Source organism: Malaya genurostris, chromosome 2 (assembly GCF_030247185.1).
Source record: "Malaya genurostris strain Urasoe2022 chromosome 2, Malgen_1.1, whole genome shotgun sequence".
In the NCBI taxonomy this organism is placed as follows: Eukaryota; Metazoa; Arthropoda; class Insecta; order Diptera; family Culicidae; genus Malaya; species Malaya genurostris.
Window position 1 is genome coordinate 81,490,018 of NC_080571.1, and position 20,995 is coordinate 81,511,012.

Sequence of the window (20,995 nt, forward strand, 5' to 3'; positions counted from 1 at the left end):
CCCTCCGTACTAAGGAAACACCACTACTAGCCATACACTGTCCAGCTGCTCCACTGTTGATGGGTGTACAAATCAAACAATAACTCTTGTTATAAAGTTGGCCAGCCGTGTTGGTGAGGCAGATGGCCTTTCCCAGTGTGATGTTAGACCGGTTCGGCATGTGTATGCACCTTCTTTGCAGTGGAACGGTTTGATTGAAATATGCTGGTCTGGAGTTGAATGAGATATTATTTATAGATATTCTGATTGAATATGGTTTTGTGTCGATGATTGAAAATACATTCTGTATGTACATCAATGCAGCTGTCATTCTTTTTGTTTTGCTGGAATGAGTTTCAAACTATCAACTATTAAACTTTTCTGCACTGAGAAAAAATAATTAAGAGCTATTTAACTAGGACAGTTAAGACAGTTTTACAACTATTCGCTTTATTTATTTCATCAAATGTCCTTAATCTGATGTACTGATACGAGCAAACCTGAAATAATTATAAGATTATTTTTATCAAACGATTATCAGTTATAAATTACATTAAGGAAAAAATAATAATTCATTTTGGTATACCTTATGATAAAAAAAGAACCGGAATTTTCATTTTAAAATTCCCGCGCTTGTCCAATCGGTAAACTTTTATTCTCTCAACGTTGGCAACACTTTTATACACATTCTGTCAAATTTTGACGCATATTGTACGATTAGTTTTTGTTTGGCGTCTATACAAAGAAGTTGAAAAATTTTTGTGTGGCGATTTTAATGATGGATGAAAATTTAGAACAACGTGCGTGCATCAAATTTTGTGTTGCAAATGGATTTAAGTGTTCCGAAACGTTGAAAATGTTAGAAAAGGACTTTGGTGAATCGTGATCAAAGGAAAAACACAGGCATACGAGTGGTATAAACGCTTCAAAGGTGGTCGTACAAGCTTGGATCATGATGAGATCCCTGGCCGCCAAACAACATCTGTTACTGAAGAAAACATTGAATCGGCGAAGTAAATCGTGTTGCAAAATCGTTCTGTACCGATTAGAGAGATTGCTGTGTTGTTGGGCATCTCTTATGGATCAGCCGAACACATTTTAACTGATGTTTTGGGTTTGAATCGCGTCGCTTCTCGGCTGGTGCCAGAAAAGCTGAATTTCATTCAAAAACAGCGTCGTGTTGATGTGGCCAAAGAGATGATTTCCAACGTAAATAGTGAACCAACATTCATCGAATGCATCATAACTGGTGATGAGGTGTGGATCTATGAATATGACGTCGAAACCGCACAACAATCGACCGAATGGCGCTTCGAAGGCGAGCCGTTGTTCTAAATTTTCATCCATTATAAAAATCGCCACACGAAAATTTTTCAACTTCTTTGTATAGACGCCAAACAAAAACTAATCGTACGATATGCGTCAAAATTTGACAGAATGTGTATAGAAGTGTTGCCAACGTTGAGAGAATAAAAGTTTACCGATTGGACAAGCGCGGGATTTTTAAAATGAAAATTCCGGATCTTTTTTGATCATAAGGTATACTGTATATGATACAGTATATACCAAAATAAATGGGTTTTTTTTCTATAATGTAATTTATAACTGATAATCGTTTGATAAAAACAATTTGTTTGAGTAAACGTGAAATTGTCACAATTTCGTCTAGAGATTCCATCATTGACATATATGCAAACGAGGATAGGAGAACTTTGGATCCGAACTTTCCGGTTACTTCAAGACAGTCAAAAATTTATTTATTTATTTATTTATTTCGTCAAGCAAATGTAGACTACATATAAATTGTTTACAATGTTCACTTACATACTACGCATTATTTCTACGACAAAGCTGAGATTTGATTTGATTTTTAGACATAGTAAGGTCAAGATGTTCGCAGTATTGATTGTAATGGCGCATTATTCGATTCACTGGACTGAATTTTGCATAATTTGTTCTAGCTTGTTTTTCTAAAAATAATTTCATGGAACGTAATTGACGGCTAGGTATATAAAAATTTAATTGCGATAATAATGGAGCTGATTGAATGCGTTGAGAAATAATGTCGCTGATAAAATAAAGCATTGCAAAGTCGCGACGTTCTTTAAGTGTATGTATATTGATGAGCATGCAGCGTGCTTCATATGATGGTAGAGGAAATGCTGTCCAGTTTAATTTACGAAGTGCATATAAAAGAAATTGTTTTTGAATAGATTCGATGCGTTCTTCGTGAATAATATTGTATGGATTCCATACTAAGCTGCAATATTCCAAAATAGGTCTGACATATGTAGTGTATAATAATTTAATTGTGTATGGGTCCTGAAAGTTATGACTGAAGCGTTTAATAAAGCCCAGCATGCTATTAGCTTTATTGATTATGGTATTGTAGTGTTCCACAAAAGTGAGCTTGGAGTCTAAGATTACGCCTAAATCTCTTACAATTTTACATTTTTCTACAAGTTGATTTCCTAGATGTATGTTTATAGGTATAGTTTCATTTTTCCTACTGAAAGTTATTGAGTTACATTTTTTTACATTGAGTTGGAGTAGACTTTTGCAGCACCAAATGTGGAATAGATTGATTTCGTTCTGGAATATTACAGCGTCGTTAATATTTTTAATTTCCATGAAGAGTTTCATGTCGTCTGCATATATAAGCACTTTCAGATTTTTGAGTATGAAGGAAATGTCGTTTATATGTAAAATGAAAAGGAGAGGCCCTAAGTGAGAACTCTGAGGTACGCCAGAAGTTACATTAATTGGTTCAGACAGAATGTTTTGGAAGCGGACTACCTGTACACGATTCGTTAAGTATGATTTGAGCCATTCCAGAAGAGTATGTTTTATGCCATATTTTTGTAGTTTGTGTAGAAGTAATGGTATGTCAATACGGTCGAAGGCTTTGCTAAAGTCAGTGTAAAGAGTTTCTACGTAGTTTCCGGCGTCCATTGCATTCAGAGTGAATGTCATAAATTCTAAGAGATTTGTTGTAGTTGAGCGGCCTTTAAAAAAGCCATGTTGTTTGTTTGTTATTACATTTTTAAGTTGATGAAAAAGTTTTTCGTTTACAATTTTTTCAAATAATTTTGGAATGCATGAGATAATGGCTATTCCACGGTAGTTCCGAATGTTAGATTTTGCACCAGATTTAAATATTGGTACAAGAAAGGAAGATTTCCATGCTTTAGGAAAAGTACATTTATTAAGTGATAAGTTAAAAATTAGTTGTAGTGGTAGTGTAAGTTCTTCAGCAAGATTTTTTTAAAATATTGGTGGTATACTGTCAGGTCCAGGCCCTTTTGAGGCGTCTAAGTTTTTCAGTGCTGTCGAAATGTCATGTTCTGATAGATAGTTTACAGAGATGGAGTTGGAAAATGCAGGTATGAAAGAGAAGTATTCACGGTCACGGTCAGTTTCTGAATAAGATGTATATACTTCTTGGAAAAAATTTTGCAAAGTGATTGCAGATTTCTGTAGTATTTTTCCCTACATGTAAGTAATTTTGAAGATGAGCGTCACTTTTTTCTTGTTTGTAAGTTTTGTGTGCTTTTTGTTTCCTATTTTTCAAATGTTTTAGTTGTGAATTGAACCATACAGGTAATTTGCTGTTATGATTTTTTCTTCTTCTTTTCATAGGCAAAGTTTCGGCTAATATTTTGTTTATAATGTGATAAAATTTGTTTACTTCGACGTCGACATTTCCTTCTGTACTCAGTATGTTCCGCCAATTTATTATACTTAGTCTACACTTGACTACTTCAAAGTCAATTTTATTGTATTCCGGCACTTCCTCATATTCCAAGTTGTAGGGAAGGGAAGCATTGTGTGTAAATAATGAATATTCAATTGCGGTGTGAAATGCTTCATTTTTCCATAATGGCAGGTTTGATGCATTCACACAAAAGTCTTCTGTGCAATTTGTGAAAAGAAGGTCTAAATATGCGTTTTGTTGATTTTTTACGGAGTTTACATGATGTAAGCCAAAATTAGAAATTTTGTCGAAAAAGTAGTGCAATGTTTCGTTTTCTTCTACGACTGGAAGTAAGATTGATTCATTTTCAATGTCAGAAATGAAGTCCGCATTACGTTGATTGAAGTCGCCAAAAATATGAAGCTTTACTTCAGGTTCCATATTCGAAATAATTGTGTCTAAAGATTGAAAGAATAATTCAATTTAATTTGTTCGCATTTTCGGGTGGGAAGTAGACAGAGCAGTAAATATGTTCTTCTTCCAATATTGAGACTTTGGCCCATACATGCTCAAATTCTTTATATTTAGGAGTAATAATTTCTTCAGAAGTAAAGCAAGAGTTAATGGCTATAAGGACTCCACCTCCAGATTTTTTCTGACAAAGAGATAAATTTCGGTCGTGCCGAAATACGTTAAAATTATTTCCAAATACTTCTTCGCTTCTTACACTTTCATCCCAGCTGCTTTCAGTTCCAAGGATTACGTCGAAAGAGGAGGTTATTAAATTTTGGTGAATTTCTTTCATTTTGACCGGGCTTTTCATGCGGTTAAAATTTTGGCAATAGACCAAAATTTCAGTCACATTTTGTCTGTGAAGCGAAGAAGTTTTTGAGAATTCTGGAATACTTACATTACTAATTCCTTCGTCAAAGGGCGTCGTTATTTCCGAAAATTCGGCCTTGTAAAATTGTGTTCGGCTTCCCGGATTAGTTGGAGTCGGCGGGTACGTTCACTTGTCAAAAATTTCCCATAAGAGTCCAGGTCGGCCAGCGCTTCCTTAGGTTTCATTCCATATTCCTGATGCACTTCGATGAAGATTCGTAGGAGGTGGTCAGGTGTTGTTAGAAGGCCTTCTGATGCTAATAGCATTTTTATACTAGTTGGTGTCACACCCTCGATGCATACTGTAGGTTGTTGATTTTTCATGTATGACAAATACAGACGGACGACGTGCATTATTTTCGGGTCACGAAGCCTTGCTTTTAAGAAGCGTTCGTCGCCATTTGCAGATTGTGAAGTAAGACGTACAATTGGAGGACGCATTGGATCAATTTCGAATTGGCTGTCTGTATTCATGTCCTGTGATATTGCAGACGTATTTATGTTCTGTGATATTGAAGATGTGTTCATATAGTTAGTGGATGGTGCAGCTTCGATGTCATTACTTCCTAAGACCGGAGTATTGTTGTTTTGAATACTTCTTGTTCCTTTGTAAGGGTTGATTGTTTCACCTTTTTGAAAATTTATGAATTTTGAGGCAATATCTGCACCTGGATTCCCGGAGAATTGAACCCGTGCAGCTGCTAGTAAGTCTTTGTCAAAGGGTAAGGTATATTGTAATGACACATTATTGTTATTGTTGTGGCAGGTATTGTTACTATTAGTGTTCAAGTTGCTGTTGTAGTGCACATTATTGTCGTTGTTGTTGTTGTTGTTGTTGTTGTTGTTGCTGCTGCTGCTGCTGTTGTTGTTGCTGTTGTTGTTGTTGTTGTTGTTGTTGTTGTCGTGTTTGCTGTTGTTGGTGTAGTTGTTGTTTTTACTGCGTATACTGTTATTTGTATTATTTTGCTGTTTCCGCTTCCGATGTTTTCGTCTGAGGTTTGCTTTTTCTGCTTGTTTTTCTTGCAGTCGTCGAGTGCGCTGTTTTTTGTCATACTCGCTCCAGTCGCATTTCCATATTTTTTTGCTGCCGATGAAGCGCCAGCCTGACGTGACTTTCGAGTCAGCTTTTTCTTCCGAAGGTTTAGCATACTGGGCACTGATTCCCATTTCTTCAGCAATACATGGATGAGCTTGAGGGACTTGCTCTTTCTTCATTATTGCTTCATTGCACAGTGCTTTGATGTCGTCCAAAAATTCTTTCGATGATAAGCTGCATGGTGGGTCGATACTTTTTATTTCATTAATATTTGTTTGCACGCCGTCAATTTTGTTTTCGAAAAAAGTAAACACTTTTTCAAGGTTTACTTCTGTCTTAGTGGACAGTTGCTTGTTGGCGGTTTTTATGTCAGCTAAAAAAGTTTCGTCGCGTTCATTCAAAAGTGATGAAATGCGATTTATGACTTTACTGGCCGCGTTGCATGTATTAATGTTTACATTTTTTATGTCCGTTTCTAGCTCCAGCAAAAAAGATTCCATGCTGTCGAGAGCGTCATGTGATACTTTCATGCTTTTTATTTGTGCGAATAAAGCATGGTTTGCTTCAATTTGGGCACGGACTGTTTGGTTCAATTCCTGCTGTTGATGAATAAGTTTTTTCATTTGCAGTTCTTCGGCAAATTCCTGCTGACAGTCAATACAGAGAGGTACCATGAAGGTCCTTAATAATTCTTCGTGGTTTCTCTGTGTTCCCACGCAGGCTGCATGAAATTTTCGATTGCACTTTCCGTGACACTTCCAGAGATAGCGATTGTCGTAGACAGTACAATTACTAATTCCGCACTTCTCCATGTTTACGCGACGGTATGTTAAAAAATGATTACTATTTAAAAAAGAGTGCCTACTTGCACGTTTGCGTCGAAATAAAAAAGTTTAAATATACGCGCGCGATATACTGCGACACGAGTCCCGTGAACACGTCCGTTCGGTTGGACGGATGGACAAAGAAAATAAATGAATTATTTTTCAAAGTTAATGATTACAACCAGAAAACCAACTATTAAAATTTACTTTGGGAAGGATTTTTCAGATAACTATCATGGTACATCACTCAATAAGTCGTGTGACTAACTAAGAAAACAGTTTTTTTCCAAAAATATGACATTATATTTTATTCATGAATGTAATCTCCCCCAAGAGCTATACAATCATTCCAATATTTCTTTAACTTCTCGATGTCGTGCTTGTAGAAGGATTTGTCTTTTGAATCAAAATAGGATTCATAATCAGCAATTGATTCTTTATTTGAGTTAATTTTTTTAAGAGCGAGCCGTTTTTTTTAAAGATCAGTGAATAGCCAGTAGTCACTTTGGGCCAAATCTGGACTATACGGTGGATATGAGGAAGCAATTGACCGAATTGTAATTCGATTTTACCATCATCGTCATCGACTTGTAAATCGATGAAAATCGGCCTCGACTATCTCACACAATTTCAATTAAGAATGTTCACCATCATCGGTGTCTGTACGACCACGTTAAAAACCATCTTTTTGATGGAGTAGAGTCCGGATAACACTTTTTAAGCTGTTGCATTTTTTTTTCATCAAGAAGCAATGATAAATTAACATACGAGATAGTTTTGAATCCATGTTTTATGAAAAGGAAAAAGGTGGCTTCACTCAAATAACTGTCACTTTTTCCTGTCTAATCAAAAAGTCCTGAAATTCCTCACATCGTCTTTTGAAAGTTGGTTCTTCATAAACGTCATATGGATTTGACAATGACACACCCATCTGTGTGCCAGTATGGATTGAATTAAAGTCTCTTTAAAAATGTTTTTTTCCCATTGGTCCGTGATATGTTCGATAACAACTATGTTCCGACTTACAATAAAACAATGAGGGTATTTAAAAACGGAACCTATGAAACTCATTCAAACATTTTTGTTGAATTCATAAGACTGTTTTATTATATTTATAATCCTCCTGAAAGTCAATATATGTTCTTTATACTTTCGAAGATATTTTTTTTTCTTTGTTTATAAAATGCGTGGCAATGCTTGCACCATCGTACAGTGATCCAAAACTGAGATTTCATGCCTTTAAATATTTTGCGGCCTTATCGTAACCTTTTCCTTGTTAGTGTTTTCTGCAAAGTTGTCTGGGGCATTGACGCGGTTTTATAGAAACGAGCGACGTGTTAAACACAGATAAAAAATCAATTTTTACGGGAAGCAGATAGAGCCGTTAACTCAATTAATATTTAACAAGTTAACTCTTCAGAAAGTTTACGTGCCTTCGAAGTACTTTAAGAATACGAAAGCATTACTCAAGCCATTATATTTGGCCATAAAATAAACCATAAATTCAATAGCTCCTCGATCCTTCGAAACTATCAACAACTTTTAGTATTATATGTCGGATAGTGTCCATAAAATGTTGTTACATGGATCGCAAGTGATTAAATCTTTTCTGGTAACAATTGGTCAACATTCTCGAAAAAAAACAAGAGTCTTATAACAACAACTTAGGATTTTATTCTGGAAATTATACAAAAAAAAACTCATAAAAATTGAGAACGAATACTCTCTATTTGCCTCCAGTAAAAAGTTATTTTTATCTGTCCTTACATACGTGCTGGAACATGATCGTTCATTTCCATAACATCTAGAACTTTGTAGAAGACATCAACAATTTCTTTAATTTCGACATTGCTCAATGGTGCAAACATTATCACGCATACGGTACACTGAACAGAAGTAGCACATCTCACTCTAACTAATGATTTCAATTTATGAATGGTGTAGCTGAGATAATTTAAGGTAAAGGTTTTTCTTTGTGTGTTTATCACCACAATCCAACTAACAGTTAAACTACTGTAAATTAACATCAGTATACTGATAGAACACTTTATTTCCAAATAAATATAGCTCTAATGTCTAATCTGCGAACATTCTAATGGTCCTTTTCCCAATTTCTTGGCATCCGGAAATCAGTTCTAAAGGGCAATCCAATTTCACGGTACAAAAGTTCTTAATGTATACTATTATCTTACCATACTATGAATCAAACTACATCTATTCAATTATCCATGGACAATGCAATCACATTTAAATTGGTTTATATTGAGCAGAGGCAACTTTTGATCCCAAAGGCAGTCTGTTCAATTCATCTCAGTTACTAGTTTATTCATGATAACAGTGCAAATACACGACTATTCATTCCCCGCTGGATGGATAGTAGGATGTCGCCATCTGTTCTGAGTTATGATGCTAATCAAATAAAAAATTGGGTTTCGAGGAAAATAAAAATGTTCGTCCCAGGTTCGCGGTTCAGTGCATAAGGCACTGACAGCGACGTCGAGTAGTAAAATGTTTCCCAATTCACACTCTAAACTCATACGTTCCAATCTCCTACATACTCACAAAAAACATAACAATCGTGAATTTTATCCAACGGTTTCTAACCAGTTCTGACAGTGTACAGAGTAAAGCTAAAACAACTGAAATAATCAGAAAATACACGAACACGAATTTTGGACGAATGCACGGAAATCCCCGCGAATTCAGTACAACTAGAATATGTTGTTTATTAAGATTCGATGAACTAAACCATTAGTACAAACAGAGCGATTATTGTTTTACAAGCTTAAAAGTGTACACCGAACTTTTGCGAACTTAAAAGTACGGAATCCGTGTGAATTTTCTCGCTACTTACGAAAACACGTGGTTATTTTTGACAGCTGGGAAGTACAGAACAAGTTCTGCGTGAACTTTCTCGTTGCATAGAAGCTGAACAATATATCCAGGGAGCTGCTAAGAAGTTCGTTCGGTTGCGTCGCACGAACTTTCAAATGTGGATAATTACTTGAAAACGGGTTGTCTAGAATGCTATTCATGAACTTTGTAAGCTGCTTGAGCCAATTCAGTCCCTTTTATCAGAAGTTTTAGTTAGTTGAGAAGTTACGAGCAAAAATAACAAACACACACACTTAAATTGGATTACCGATCCCAGCTGTTCAAACCTCGGTTGTTGATTATATGTATAAAAAATATTTTGCACAATGTTACCTACAATCAGATTGCAAAAAGAATTAATGTTCAAGCGGCAAGAGTAAAGCATATTATAGAAGAGTTTGGTGAAGACTGCTTCCCAAAGGAGCCGCCAAGATGTAACCGGAAACCAGCAATCCCAATTTGAACGAAAAAGTTTTAGATTATTTACAACGGAACAAATCAGCCTCTGTAACTAAGAAGCCCAAGACGAGCATCGAAATGATTTAACAAATCCAGCATCGGAATGACAAAGTCCGGATTAAAAGCCTCGCGTCAGTATTTGAACGCTGTAATAGTATTTCCGGTAATGTTTAACAGTGTGTTTTGATGGATGACAAAACATATGTCAGAAAAGATTCAAGAACACTGTCAAATCCTCAATTTGATACTAAATACCAGGTATACCGCTATGAAGTGAACGTTAAAATACAAATGTGTCGATAAACATTTGTTGTGAACGAGCCTTATTTTATTTTTTATTTTTACCTTTCTCATATAGAAAGATTATGCAATCACTGTAAAAACCGACTTTTAAACCGACTCAGTTCGTCGAGTATGCAAAATGTCTGTGTGTATGTAACGTTTTACTGCACTAACTTTTTTCGGAGATGACTGAACAAATTTTCACAAATTTAAATTAAAGGTCTTGTTTCTGAAATTTGTTTAAATTCAACTTCTCACAGATGGCCGATTATCGCGAGGTTATATGATCTAATAGAAAATTTCTGAATTTCATCTCGATTCGACTTCGGGTTTCGGAATTATGGTGATTAGTGTAAAATTTTCAATTTCAAATAACTTAATCACTTTGTCAGAGCTGGCGTAACCGATTTATACGAACGTATATTCCAATGAATGGTCTTACAGTTCAGTACAAAACTTTCGGATCCAACTTCCGGGTCCGGAATTAAAGGATAAAGAGTGTTAACATTTCAAGCAGTTTTTTTTTATAATTTTTTTTATTCAGGCCAATTTGCGTACAAGCTGTACGTGGCCGATTTAGCCATGGTTTTATTAGATAAAATAATTTTTTTACCGTTGGATCTCGTTGTCACCCTTTTTCTAGAGGGATAAGAGCTTCCATTTTTATCTTGCGATGATTGAGGGGCACTTTGTCCGTGGCTCGTCTCGTCCCCCATTGCCGCATCGGTGGTATCGTTTTTGGTTTCCGTTTTTTCTTAGTTTTCCTTGTAATTCGCAGTCTGCGGTTCGTTATTAGTTGCTGTAGACGCGCCTTGTTGTGTATTAATTGCAGTTGCTGGTTGGTTTGATGGTGCAACAGGAGTACTGCGCTCACTAGTTTCCGTTGTTGGGCGGATGTCCTTGTTTTTGTCTGGAGATGTCCTTTTCGTAGTTTCAGTGCAAGGTTTGCCGTAGTGTGCAAAACTGACATGTAACTAGTTGATTTTCATACGTAATCAGCGTTTTACACGGATGTATCCCGTCTTGATCACAAATGATGTGAGATGGAATTGCTTTACGTAGTTGCACACGTACCACTCGCACGCCATTCCGGATACCCGGAAAAAAATTCCGCCATACTTCCCTTTCGATGTAAAGAACTTCACCGTACTGCGACATACTTTCCCGAACAAACTGATCGCTGGTCTGTGGGAGAATGTCATGCACGCGTACTTCTATGGCATTATCCACCAAGTACACAGGGATTTTATATTTAACATTACCATGATCAACACTGTGCACCCCGTTATTAACCGAAGAAAATGAAATTGCATCTCTTTCACGTTTGAACATAATGTACACACAGTTAGACGCCTTGTTGAATTGAATCCAAGGGGAGAGTCGCTTAACACAAACTATATTGTGCGCGGAACCCGCGATCCCATTTCAACCAGAATATTAGTTGTTTTTCTGAATTCGATTGGTTAAAATTTGGTACAACTAATCGATTGTTGTTTTAACTAAACTGTCATTTTTGTTTTTCGATTAGCAGAAACGATGGTTGAAACAACTAATTTAACTGTTTGAAAAAAAATGCTGTGATTTAGTGAGGACACATACCTTTCAATTTCAACAAATATTTTAGTTGAAATAACTGGTTTTGTTATTAAAACAAAATTCTGTTAGTTGAAAAATAAATCGGTTTTATTTGTTTTAGACATGAGTATTGAAAGTGAAAAAAAATGAGTATTGAAAGCTGATGTTTTCAAACGGTTAAACTAAAGTTATGCACTGATAAATTTAGTCAATTTATATGAGCTTGGGTGCATCAACCGCTGGGAATTGGAATTTTGCGACGGCAATTCAAACGCGCCATTCAATCGCGGCGCGTTCTGTGTGTTTGAAACCCTTCGCTTCTGTTACTTTTATAAATTAAATTCATGTCAAAAAGCGTTTTATTGCTAATGCATGAACATCATCATCGGTATCAAACAGCTGGAAGTAAAACAGTCTGCTGTCTCCGGCATTTGACAGCATTCAAAACAACATATTTTTCAACTACTTGAATACATGCAAATCAAAAATCATATTGGTTGAATCAAAAAGAAATTAGTTAAATCAACTATCGCAAAAATCAAAGACTGCGATATCGCAATTTTATGATCGAAGGGTTCTCCGTGTGCCTCTTAAAAAATACGTGATATACTGTGAGTCTAAGTGTGCCACGCTGTGCCCCATGAAACAGCTACTTGTCAAAACTGAGCCCTTTGTGTGTCGCAACTGTGCAACTGTATGAAACGAAAGTGCCAATATTGATAAATGCACCAACGCATTGTGTTAATGTGTGATTGGCACATTGTGCTAAGCATCTTCCCCTTGATTGAATCTCACTTACATCATTGACGTTTAGATGCATTCGTTCCTTAAGTAAGATTTCAATTTCGGTTGCTGCTGGTCTAACGTTGCAGCGCTTGAAATCAATACAAATTGAATTTGGTCTAGTACGCCAATTTTCAGGCTTTGTTAAGTCGTATTTGCCCATTTCGTACACTCTATTGTTCACTGCACTGTATTGTCTTTGTTTCTATCGTCTCGACCGTAAGCAATTTTCGACTGTGTCAGATGAGATGCGAGCACGAACTGTTTTCAAGCAGTTATACAGAGCAGTGATGCAAAACACGAAAAAAATGGGGTTGCTGTAGGCTCAAATCAGTTCCAATCGATGAGCCGACGGCCGAACGTATCCATTCCGTCTATACCAGTTCCCGATTTCCGGTTCCAGAAGCACCGAAAATAGTTTATTGTTTATTTTGAAGCAGGGAAAAGCCCAGTGGAGCTAGTTTAGTTGAAACTTTCTCTCAAACAGGCATAAAACCTCCTCTTCTTTTGCATCAACAGAAGATTACAATGATCCAAATGATACATAATACATAATAACCTGAAACTTTAACTTAGAAATTATACAATGATAAGAGAAAACGAATACTAAATATACTATTCTAGTTACTAGAACCTATCGAGACAGATAACCGAAAGAGACAGCTTTTTTTAGAACATTACGAGAATGATGAAGGTCAAATACATTGAAACAATTATTAAATAGGCGGCACATACTAGTCAAAAGTTCGTAATAGACGTAGTTAGTTCTAAATGAAGGCATTCTAAGAAATGGGTGGAAACGAAGAGTACGGCGATGAATATCTAATTGTAATAATTGTAGAAGAGCTTAACAGTGTTCACAAATTCTAAAATGGTACGAACTCACTTCTTTCAACGAAGATTCCATATAGAACTCCTGACTTTCATCTGGATCTGACTTCCGGCTCCGGAGTTAAAAGATGATGAAAATTTAAAATCGACTTATGGAGCGCACTTGTACGTGCATGTGGTGGTACGGAAGAAGAAAACACAACACCGTCTCTACGAACGAAGCACGCTGTAAGCGATGTTGAATTTCGTACATGTGGTGAAGAAAACGAAAACTAACACCGGAGCTCGATTTTGAAAACATAAACGAGTCCATCAGAACGGCACAGGCACGAATGTCTGTAACCGATGTGTGATTTTTGTTGAATACGATACTGAGGTAAAGAAAGGATAATGACAGATAAAAATGTCTAGCATTCATATAGTTGACGACACAAGAAAATACGAACTTTTCGAAACAGATTGTAAAACAATTCGAACTAGTGGCTCGGTTATTTAATGGCGCTAAAAACATACTATAAATTAGACAATCTCCCGATTCCGGTAAAAGTTATTCAAAATGTCCAATATGAAACTTACATCGATTTCCCTCTGAAATGTTAATGAGAAAGGCACCACTAAAGACTGTCCCAGAAAGTATGGATGTACTTTGATTTTGTTGTAAATAATTCACAAGTGTTAGATATTCACATTTTATTCGATATAGTGACAAGATTAGACTACAACAACAGAAAATTTTTCTCAACATTTGCTACTTAGCCATTGTAGACTAGCTAGCGCACCTTCTTGCGAACGTTCCTCATTAAATTCCGTACAGACTTCTTGGCGACAAGTTTTGACACTTTTTCTTATCTTTTTCGAACTATAGAATGGTTTCGGCTGCCGAGACATGTTTCCTAAGATGTGCCTTCGTTAATGCCCAAAATTCCTCAATTTGGTCGAAGTTGTGGGCAATTTGGTGGATTCATGTCTGTTGGGACGAAAGTGACATTTTTGATAGTATACCATTCTACCGTTGATTTAGAGCAGTGGCAAGAAGCAAGATCTGGCCAGAAGACAACAGGATCCTTGTGGCTTCGAATCATGGGTAGAAGTCATTTTTGTAAACATTCCTTGATGTATATTTCGCTGTTCATCGAAGCAGTGGTGATGAAGGGTTTCGAAATCTTACCGCAGCTACAAATTACTTGCCAGACCATAGCTTTCTTATCAAATTTGTCGACTTCAATCGATGTCTCGGACTAGTTTAACACTTGCCCTTCTCGCACCTTATAATATTGTGGTCCCGGCAAAGATTTGTAATCAAGTTTCACGTAGATTTCGTCGTTCATGATTATGCTATTCAAATTTCCAGCAAGAATCGTATTGTACAGCTTTCGAACCCTCGGCCTGATCGATGCTTCTTGTTTCGGACTACGTTTTGGTTGTTTCTGCTTCTTATAGGTTCGAAGATTCAAACGTTCTTTAGCACGAAGAACATTTGACTTCGAAGTGCCCACTTTTTTGGCCACATCCCGAACTAAACCTCCTTCTTTTACTCGAACGCCTTCAGTATACGTTTATCCAACTGAGAGTTAGCAGGACCTTTTTTTCGACCCGTTATCGGTTTATCCTCACCGAACTTCCTGATTGCATTTCGCACGGTTTTTTCACTTACTCCTTCCATTTTTTCTATCTTTCTCAGTGACAGTCCGCGTTCTGTGCACCATTTGTACACAATTTTTCGACGTTGTTCTGCTGAAAGTCTACGCATTTCGAAACAAACTAATGAAAACGAATAAACAACTGCACAAGTGGTTAGAGAAGAGTGTAAACAACAGGACGCAGCCATAAAAATTGACGGATTCTGAACCATTGCGAAATGGCAGCGGTTTTTGGTTGCGTCCATACTTTCTGGGACAGTCTTTAGGTGGATTAAAACAAGTTTTTTGACATCTGACATTGAACAAAAATTTTCATATCATCGTGTTAAAAATGTCGAAAGTGATGATTCACGGATAGCATTATTTTTTTTTGTATTCATTTAAAGAAATGTTCAGCAGAGTCGCATCGAATGATTTTTGAGGTGTATGGCGATCATGATCTATCAGAACTAACAAGCAAAATCTGGTTTAAATGGTTCAGAAATAATCAATTTAATGTGAGAAATAAAGAACGTGGAAGACCACCGAAAACGTTTGAAGACGCCGATTTGCAAGCAATATTGGATGAAGATGATTTTAAGAATTTTAAACAGAAAAAAACATGGGATAATTCGGGAACGTTCCTTTGAAAGAACCGTTCAACCACTGTAGCAGTTCTCCGCTGTAGTGACAGCTTGCCAAACAGGCCAAGACTTTACTGGTCCATTGTGAGGTTTAATGTAGTGATGGACACAACCATTAATTTGAATGATCCGTTCAGAACTAGAAAGTTCAATAAAAAAAAACTAGTTCTCTCTTTGACTCGTTTGTTCCTGTATGTTTCTGCAAAGACTACACGAGAGCTTAGGTTTAGCGAGCAAATAAAAATAAAAAAGGTCACTCGAATGAGGTTTCGTAATGTCGCACTTTTATTAGAGAAATACCGTTATTCAACAAAAAACTATTGATCACTCATTTGAACCGTTCGCGAACGGATTGCCCATCTCTACTACAGACTACAAATGATTAATTTGAACCATAAATTGCATAAAGTAACAATGCGCCTGCACACAAAGCAAAAGAGATTCAAGATACAATCGAAGCACTTGGCTGGAAGCTGCTATCGCACTCACCGTATTCACCAAATTTGGCCCCTTTTGACTACCTTTTTTCATTCATGGACCGAGAAGCACTTCGATTCCTACAAAGAAGTTGAAAATTGGGTGTCTGATTGGTTTTCTTCACAAGAAAACATTTCTATTGGAGTGGCATCCAGTAATTGCAGAAAGGTGGTCAAGATGTGCAGAGAGCAGTGGTCAATAATTTGAATGTTTTTGGCCAAGTGTCAGATTCCCAGGCTGAATTTCTATTTAATGGGGGCTTTATATTAACACCTAAATGCTCGGGTAGGGATTTTCAACGAATTTTTTTTTCAATAACTCTTGATACAGTTGATCAATTTGGATGCGTTCAGATTTTCTTCTAGTCCATGCTGACCCATACGTAACCGCAGCGGTCCAAAAACACCGGACTTTTTTTTAATAACTATTTATTGGAATATGAGTTAAAATTAAATGATTAAGACTTAAATTGGGTATTCAGCCACAAGTGGTGACTGTTCAGCCCTATTATAGGGTAAGGGCTCCCTATTTCATCTCATTTGTAAGGACGTCGCCTTTAAACCTCGATTTAGCCACTAAAATCACTATAACTATTTCATATTACTGCTTCATTCGCCTTGCTCCACATTGAGATTTGATTCACATTCCATGGAAATTAAAATAATGTTCATAAAACAGCAAAAAACACTTATGAATTGTTCACTACTCTGCTCCTAATTTCATCTCAATGGATTTTTATCCATCCTATCGTTGATCCTTTATTCATCCTATAAATTAGCAATGGCGACAGGAATCAAAACGAAATATTCCACTATTACACTCTCAGGTTCAAAATGTCAGAATTCTTCTTAAAAACGGCCTGATGCCAACTATGAGACAATATACGATATTTTTAGAACCAGTTTGAAATCATTTCAACGTTTAAAAATTTTTCAGTCGTTTCCGTTACCTGTCGCTTTAAATTTAAAATTTTACTGAAAAGTTAAATTAGTGAACTTTAAATAAAAACAAAACTGTGATTGTTACTATTTATTCATTAGCCCTTCTTAAAACACAGTGTAGAGCCAGAGATGCCATTTATACAGATTTATATGTATTGTATAGATTTTTGCGTTCCCATACTGGTTTGAATCAAAGTACCGATTTTGTAAAGATTTCTTAAATTTAATACATATTTGTACAGGTTCATAGAAAGAAAAAAGTAAAAAATAGACTTTTCTCTCTGAGTATCTATTAGTATTTGATTGCGGTGATTCTTTAAAAGTTTATTAATCAACGGACAAATCACATGTTAAAGTGGAAATTTTTTATGTAGATAATTGATTATGAACACTGACAAACATTTATATTAAAATTTGGAACCAATTTGAACTATTTGAAGCCAGATATTTTCATAGAATATGTATTACTTTGCCTAGAAAGTCTACATCTGGTCTATCTGTTTTCACTAATAAAATGATGTTAACAGATTTTATTAGTGAAAACAGATTTAACATCATTTTATTAGTGAAAACAGTGGAATAATAACAGAATATGTCTGAGACCGACATATTCGAGTGACAAAATGGACATAATTTAACACATGATACATTTTTTTCGTGTTGAAAAATGCAATTTTACGTGCCTGCATCAATGTCTGGTGTGTTTGGAATTTACGTCATTTTTGTTAAAACCCAATCAATTGACCAATTGTGTTATAGTAAGGAGAACAATTCAAGAATATTACTACTTTTTTGCATTACGTATTACAGCAAAAAGCAATACAAAATCCAAACGATTGAACAAATGAAAAAAAAACAGCGAACCCCCAACCCTTCATAAATCATCAAAACGAACAGCACTCCGAAACACATATGCAGCGGTCAATTTAACTAGCCTCAGCGCTTGCAAAGTGCCGTCCGAACCAATCGTCTAGCAAATTCAAAGGGTCATCAAACTCCGTGCCGTCTCTCGATGCTAAGGGGTGGTGGGCTGGGTGGTTTTCGATGAAGAGAACACCTTTAACCCATAGCATAGGCAACCGAAAGCTAGAAACGACGTAGCGTGCTTCAGTTCATTATGCCAGAAGAAGTTCGTCCAGTTGGGGTAAATCCATATAAAATTCTTTATACTTCGAAGTAGTTTCCAGTACTTTTCGCGACACCATTCGCTTTATGTGAGAAGTGATTTTTTTCTCTCTCTCTCTAATGAAGATGAATGATTTTACAACGTGCTGCACAACCAAAAACTCGGCGTCTCCATATCTCGGCGTAAACAACTATGCGTTTTCGCAAAAAAACACACACACTTTCAAGTAAGTAGTTCACAAGTCTGTTAACTAATTTCCTTCGCCGTATTTCTTCCAACACATTTCATTGCAAGAAACGCTGGTGCTGTATAATTACGATATCGATTTGAATATGAATTAGCTCCACTTCACTACTGAGAGAATAACTGTCTTAAGCACTCTTTAAAAAAGTTGACTAATTTCGCTTACCACTCGTGTAAATTCCAGAGTGAATGGTACGGCGTGTGCCGGATGGACTCGATACTATGAATCGGAACGGCCACTTCGTACTCCACATGGACATCGGAACGCTCCAAGGCCGGGTGCGAGTTGGACACATTCCGTGACATCTTGTATGAATTGCTAGAATTATTGTTGTAGTGTTCTAAAAGATTGCTGGTGCCGGTAGTTCCGCCGACGCTTTCGTACTGCTGGCTGTAACAGCCGTAACTGTTCATTGCACTGTTACGGGTAGCGAGTTGTAACATTTATTCTTCCCTACTACTCGAACTGGTCAAACACTCTGGTTCTCTTCTCTTCTGGAACACTTTTTCACCATCACCTCCTTGCTGACTCACATAAAATCACCAAAAAGGTCTTCTACCTTCGCCAGGTGACCAACGAGAGACTACAGAAACAAGACACAACATTCAACGACCGCGAGCAAACTTAAACTGACTGACCGGTGACGGCACCGTTCACCATTGGGACTATGGTCGAAATAAACTCACCCGGCGCATGCCATGCTGCCGACTAACCACACTCTATAAGCTCTCATCCTATCGCGAGGACCACCACGAATTGTTTGACCAGAGTGTGCGGTGCGGTCACCACACGCAAACACAGACGCTGGCTTTAACATTACTACGGAGGTGTTCGACTGGACGGAGTAGGAGGAGGAGAATGAGAATGTTCTGGTTTTGACCACCCCACTCAGTAATTCACCTTCCGGATCCTAGAACCACAACGGCACCAAATGTTGACCAAATTTATACATAAAACCAACACCCCTTCGGGTGATACACAGCACGCACTTCAAAGTTAGATTGGTTCCAACAGCGCCTCCACCACCAAGAACCTGAGATCGAACCAGATTAGAACAAGTACATGCAAAGGAGAAGTGGTTGGTGGCGCCAAGGAAATCGAAAGTAAGCCAAGATGGCCGAACACCCTCCCGTACAGTCCAGTTTGTTGAGAACAGTGAAATCTTGGAGTGTTAGTTTCTGTATTTGAAAAGAGCACAGACTTAGGAATGACACGTTTCATCAAATACAAATATGTAAGTTAATAGTTCCAATATCCTACGTAATTTGAATACATGCTAGTGACGTCTACAGTATCTATTTGTTACTTAAAACATTTTTTTACACATAGAATGGACGAATCTTTCGTAACCGGAAGATCATCGGTGTAAACATATCCCTTTTACGGATAGTCACCTGAGAGAAAAATCCTTCTACCATACGTGGTACTGCTAATAGGTAGAACCTAGTCAGACCCTGTCAGCTTGGAGCGAAATCAATTTTCAGTTCTGCAACGCCATCGCACGGCACCACATTCAACATACCATGTCAATTGTATGGGTGCGCAGTGTTGCTATTTTGGCGTGCACGAATTTGACATTTCTCTCTTCTACATACAAGATTCGATGCGGACTCGCCTGAGGGCGCCATACTCGCATAAAAGTATGTTACCAATGATTTGTTTGAGAAATGTGAGAACTGGATATCTTGTTAATATGATGTCTTTGACCTAGTTCAATCATTGTTGATTTCAAGCGGTTCGTGTTTTGCCTTTAGGCACAACAAATTGAAACTTTGTTTAAGGAGCAAATTTATCTTGCCCAAATAGCACGATAAGTTGCTGTCCTGTATTTTTATACTGATTGTGCAGCTTATATTACTATCCTGGTATCTGTTGTGTTATTGAAAAAGCGCTCATTTTCTGTGTTGTGTAACAAACCTTTAAATTCTTCCTTTGTTACAAATAACAACTGTACAACTCATAATTGTACACCAATTTCGGTCAAAATAAGTCTATTTTTTGCCTTTCTCATATAGAAAGGCTATACAATCACTGTGGAAAACGACTTTCTAACCGAGGTGCGGAGGACCCAATGTTATATACAATTCGACTCAGTTCGACGAACTGAGCAAATGTCTGTGTATGTATGTATGTATGTATGCATGTTTGTGTGTATGTGACAAATAATGTCACTCGATTGTCTCAGAGACTGCTGAACCGATTTTCACAATTACAAGGCAATATGTGCAAATCTATTTTCTTGAAAATTTCTTCACCGATTTTTTCAAACTAAGATGCAAATGAAAAGTCTTGAAATTCTTTGAAAAGTCTCCGAAAAGTTGATCCAGATACGACTTCCGGTTCCGGTTTTACAGTGCGATTGATAAAAAATTTCAATTTCGTGAGATTTTTTTCACAAGCGATGGCGGTATGAGGTGCACATTTTTATAAAATTTACTGGTAAATTCATCTAGATGACAGATCTTGTTTGTTGGTGGATATATAAATCTACTTTGGGACTACTAGTGCCCGGTTTCCGGTTCCGAACGCACCGGTAATAGTAAAAAAAAGCTTCAAAAACGGAACTCACTTCGATTTCTCAGCAACGGTTCAACCGATTTCCACCACCTCCCTACTACGGAAACTAGTTCATGAAACCAACGCATTTTGGTTTGGTAGCGTTGTTGTCAACCATATGTTAAGCTACGTTCATACCATTCTGATGCGCACAGGATATATTTATACA

The 20,995-nt window shown here is 36.9% G+C and overlaps 1 protein-coding gene across 5 annotated transcripts in view; it reads right to left on the reverse strand.

The window, feature by feature from the left end:
* The window catches only part of LOC131429462 (katanin p60 ATPase-containing subunit A-like 1), a 52,509-nt gene that overhangs the window by 18,451 nt on the left and 13,063 nt on the right, over positions 1-20,995 (reverse strand). Inside the window, exon 1 of one of the 5 annotated variants that reach the window (XM_058593597.1) lies at positions 18,436-18,880. The exons of 3 other annotated variants lie outside the window; for them this stretch is intronic. In XM_058593597.1, coding sequence (XP_058449580.1) covers positions 18,436-18,713 — 278 coding nt within the window. In that variant the 5' untranslated portion in view covers positions 18,714-18,880. Of the gene's footprint in view, positions 1-18,435; positions 18,881-20,995 lie in introns of those variants that run through there. One more of the 5 variants, XM_058593598.1, reaches the window with a different exon arrangement.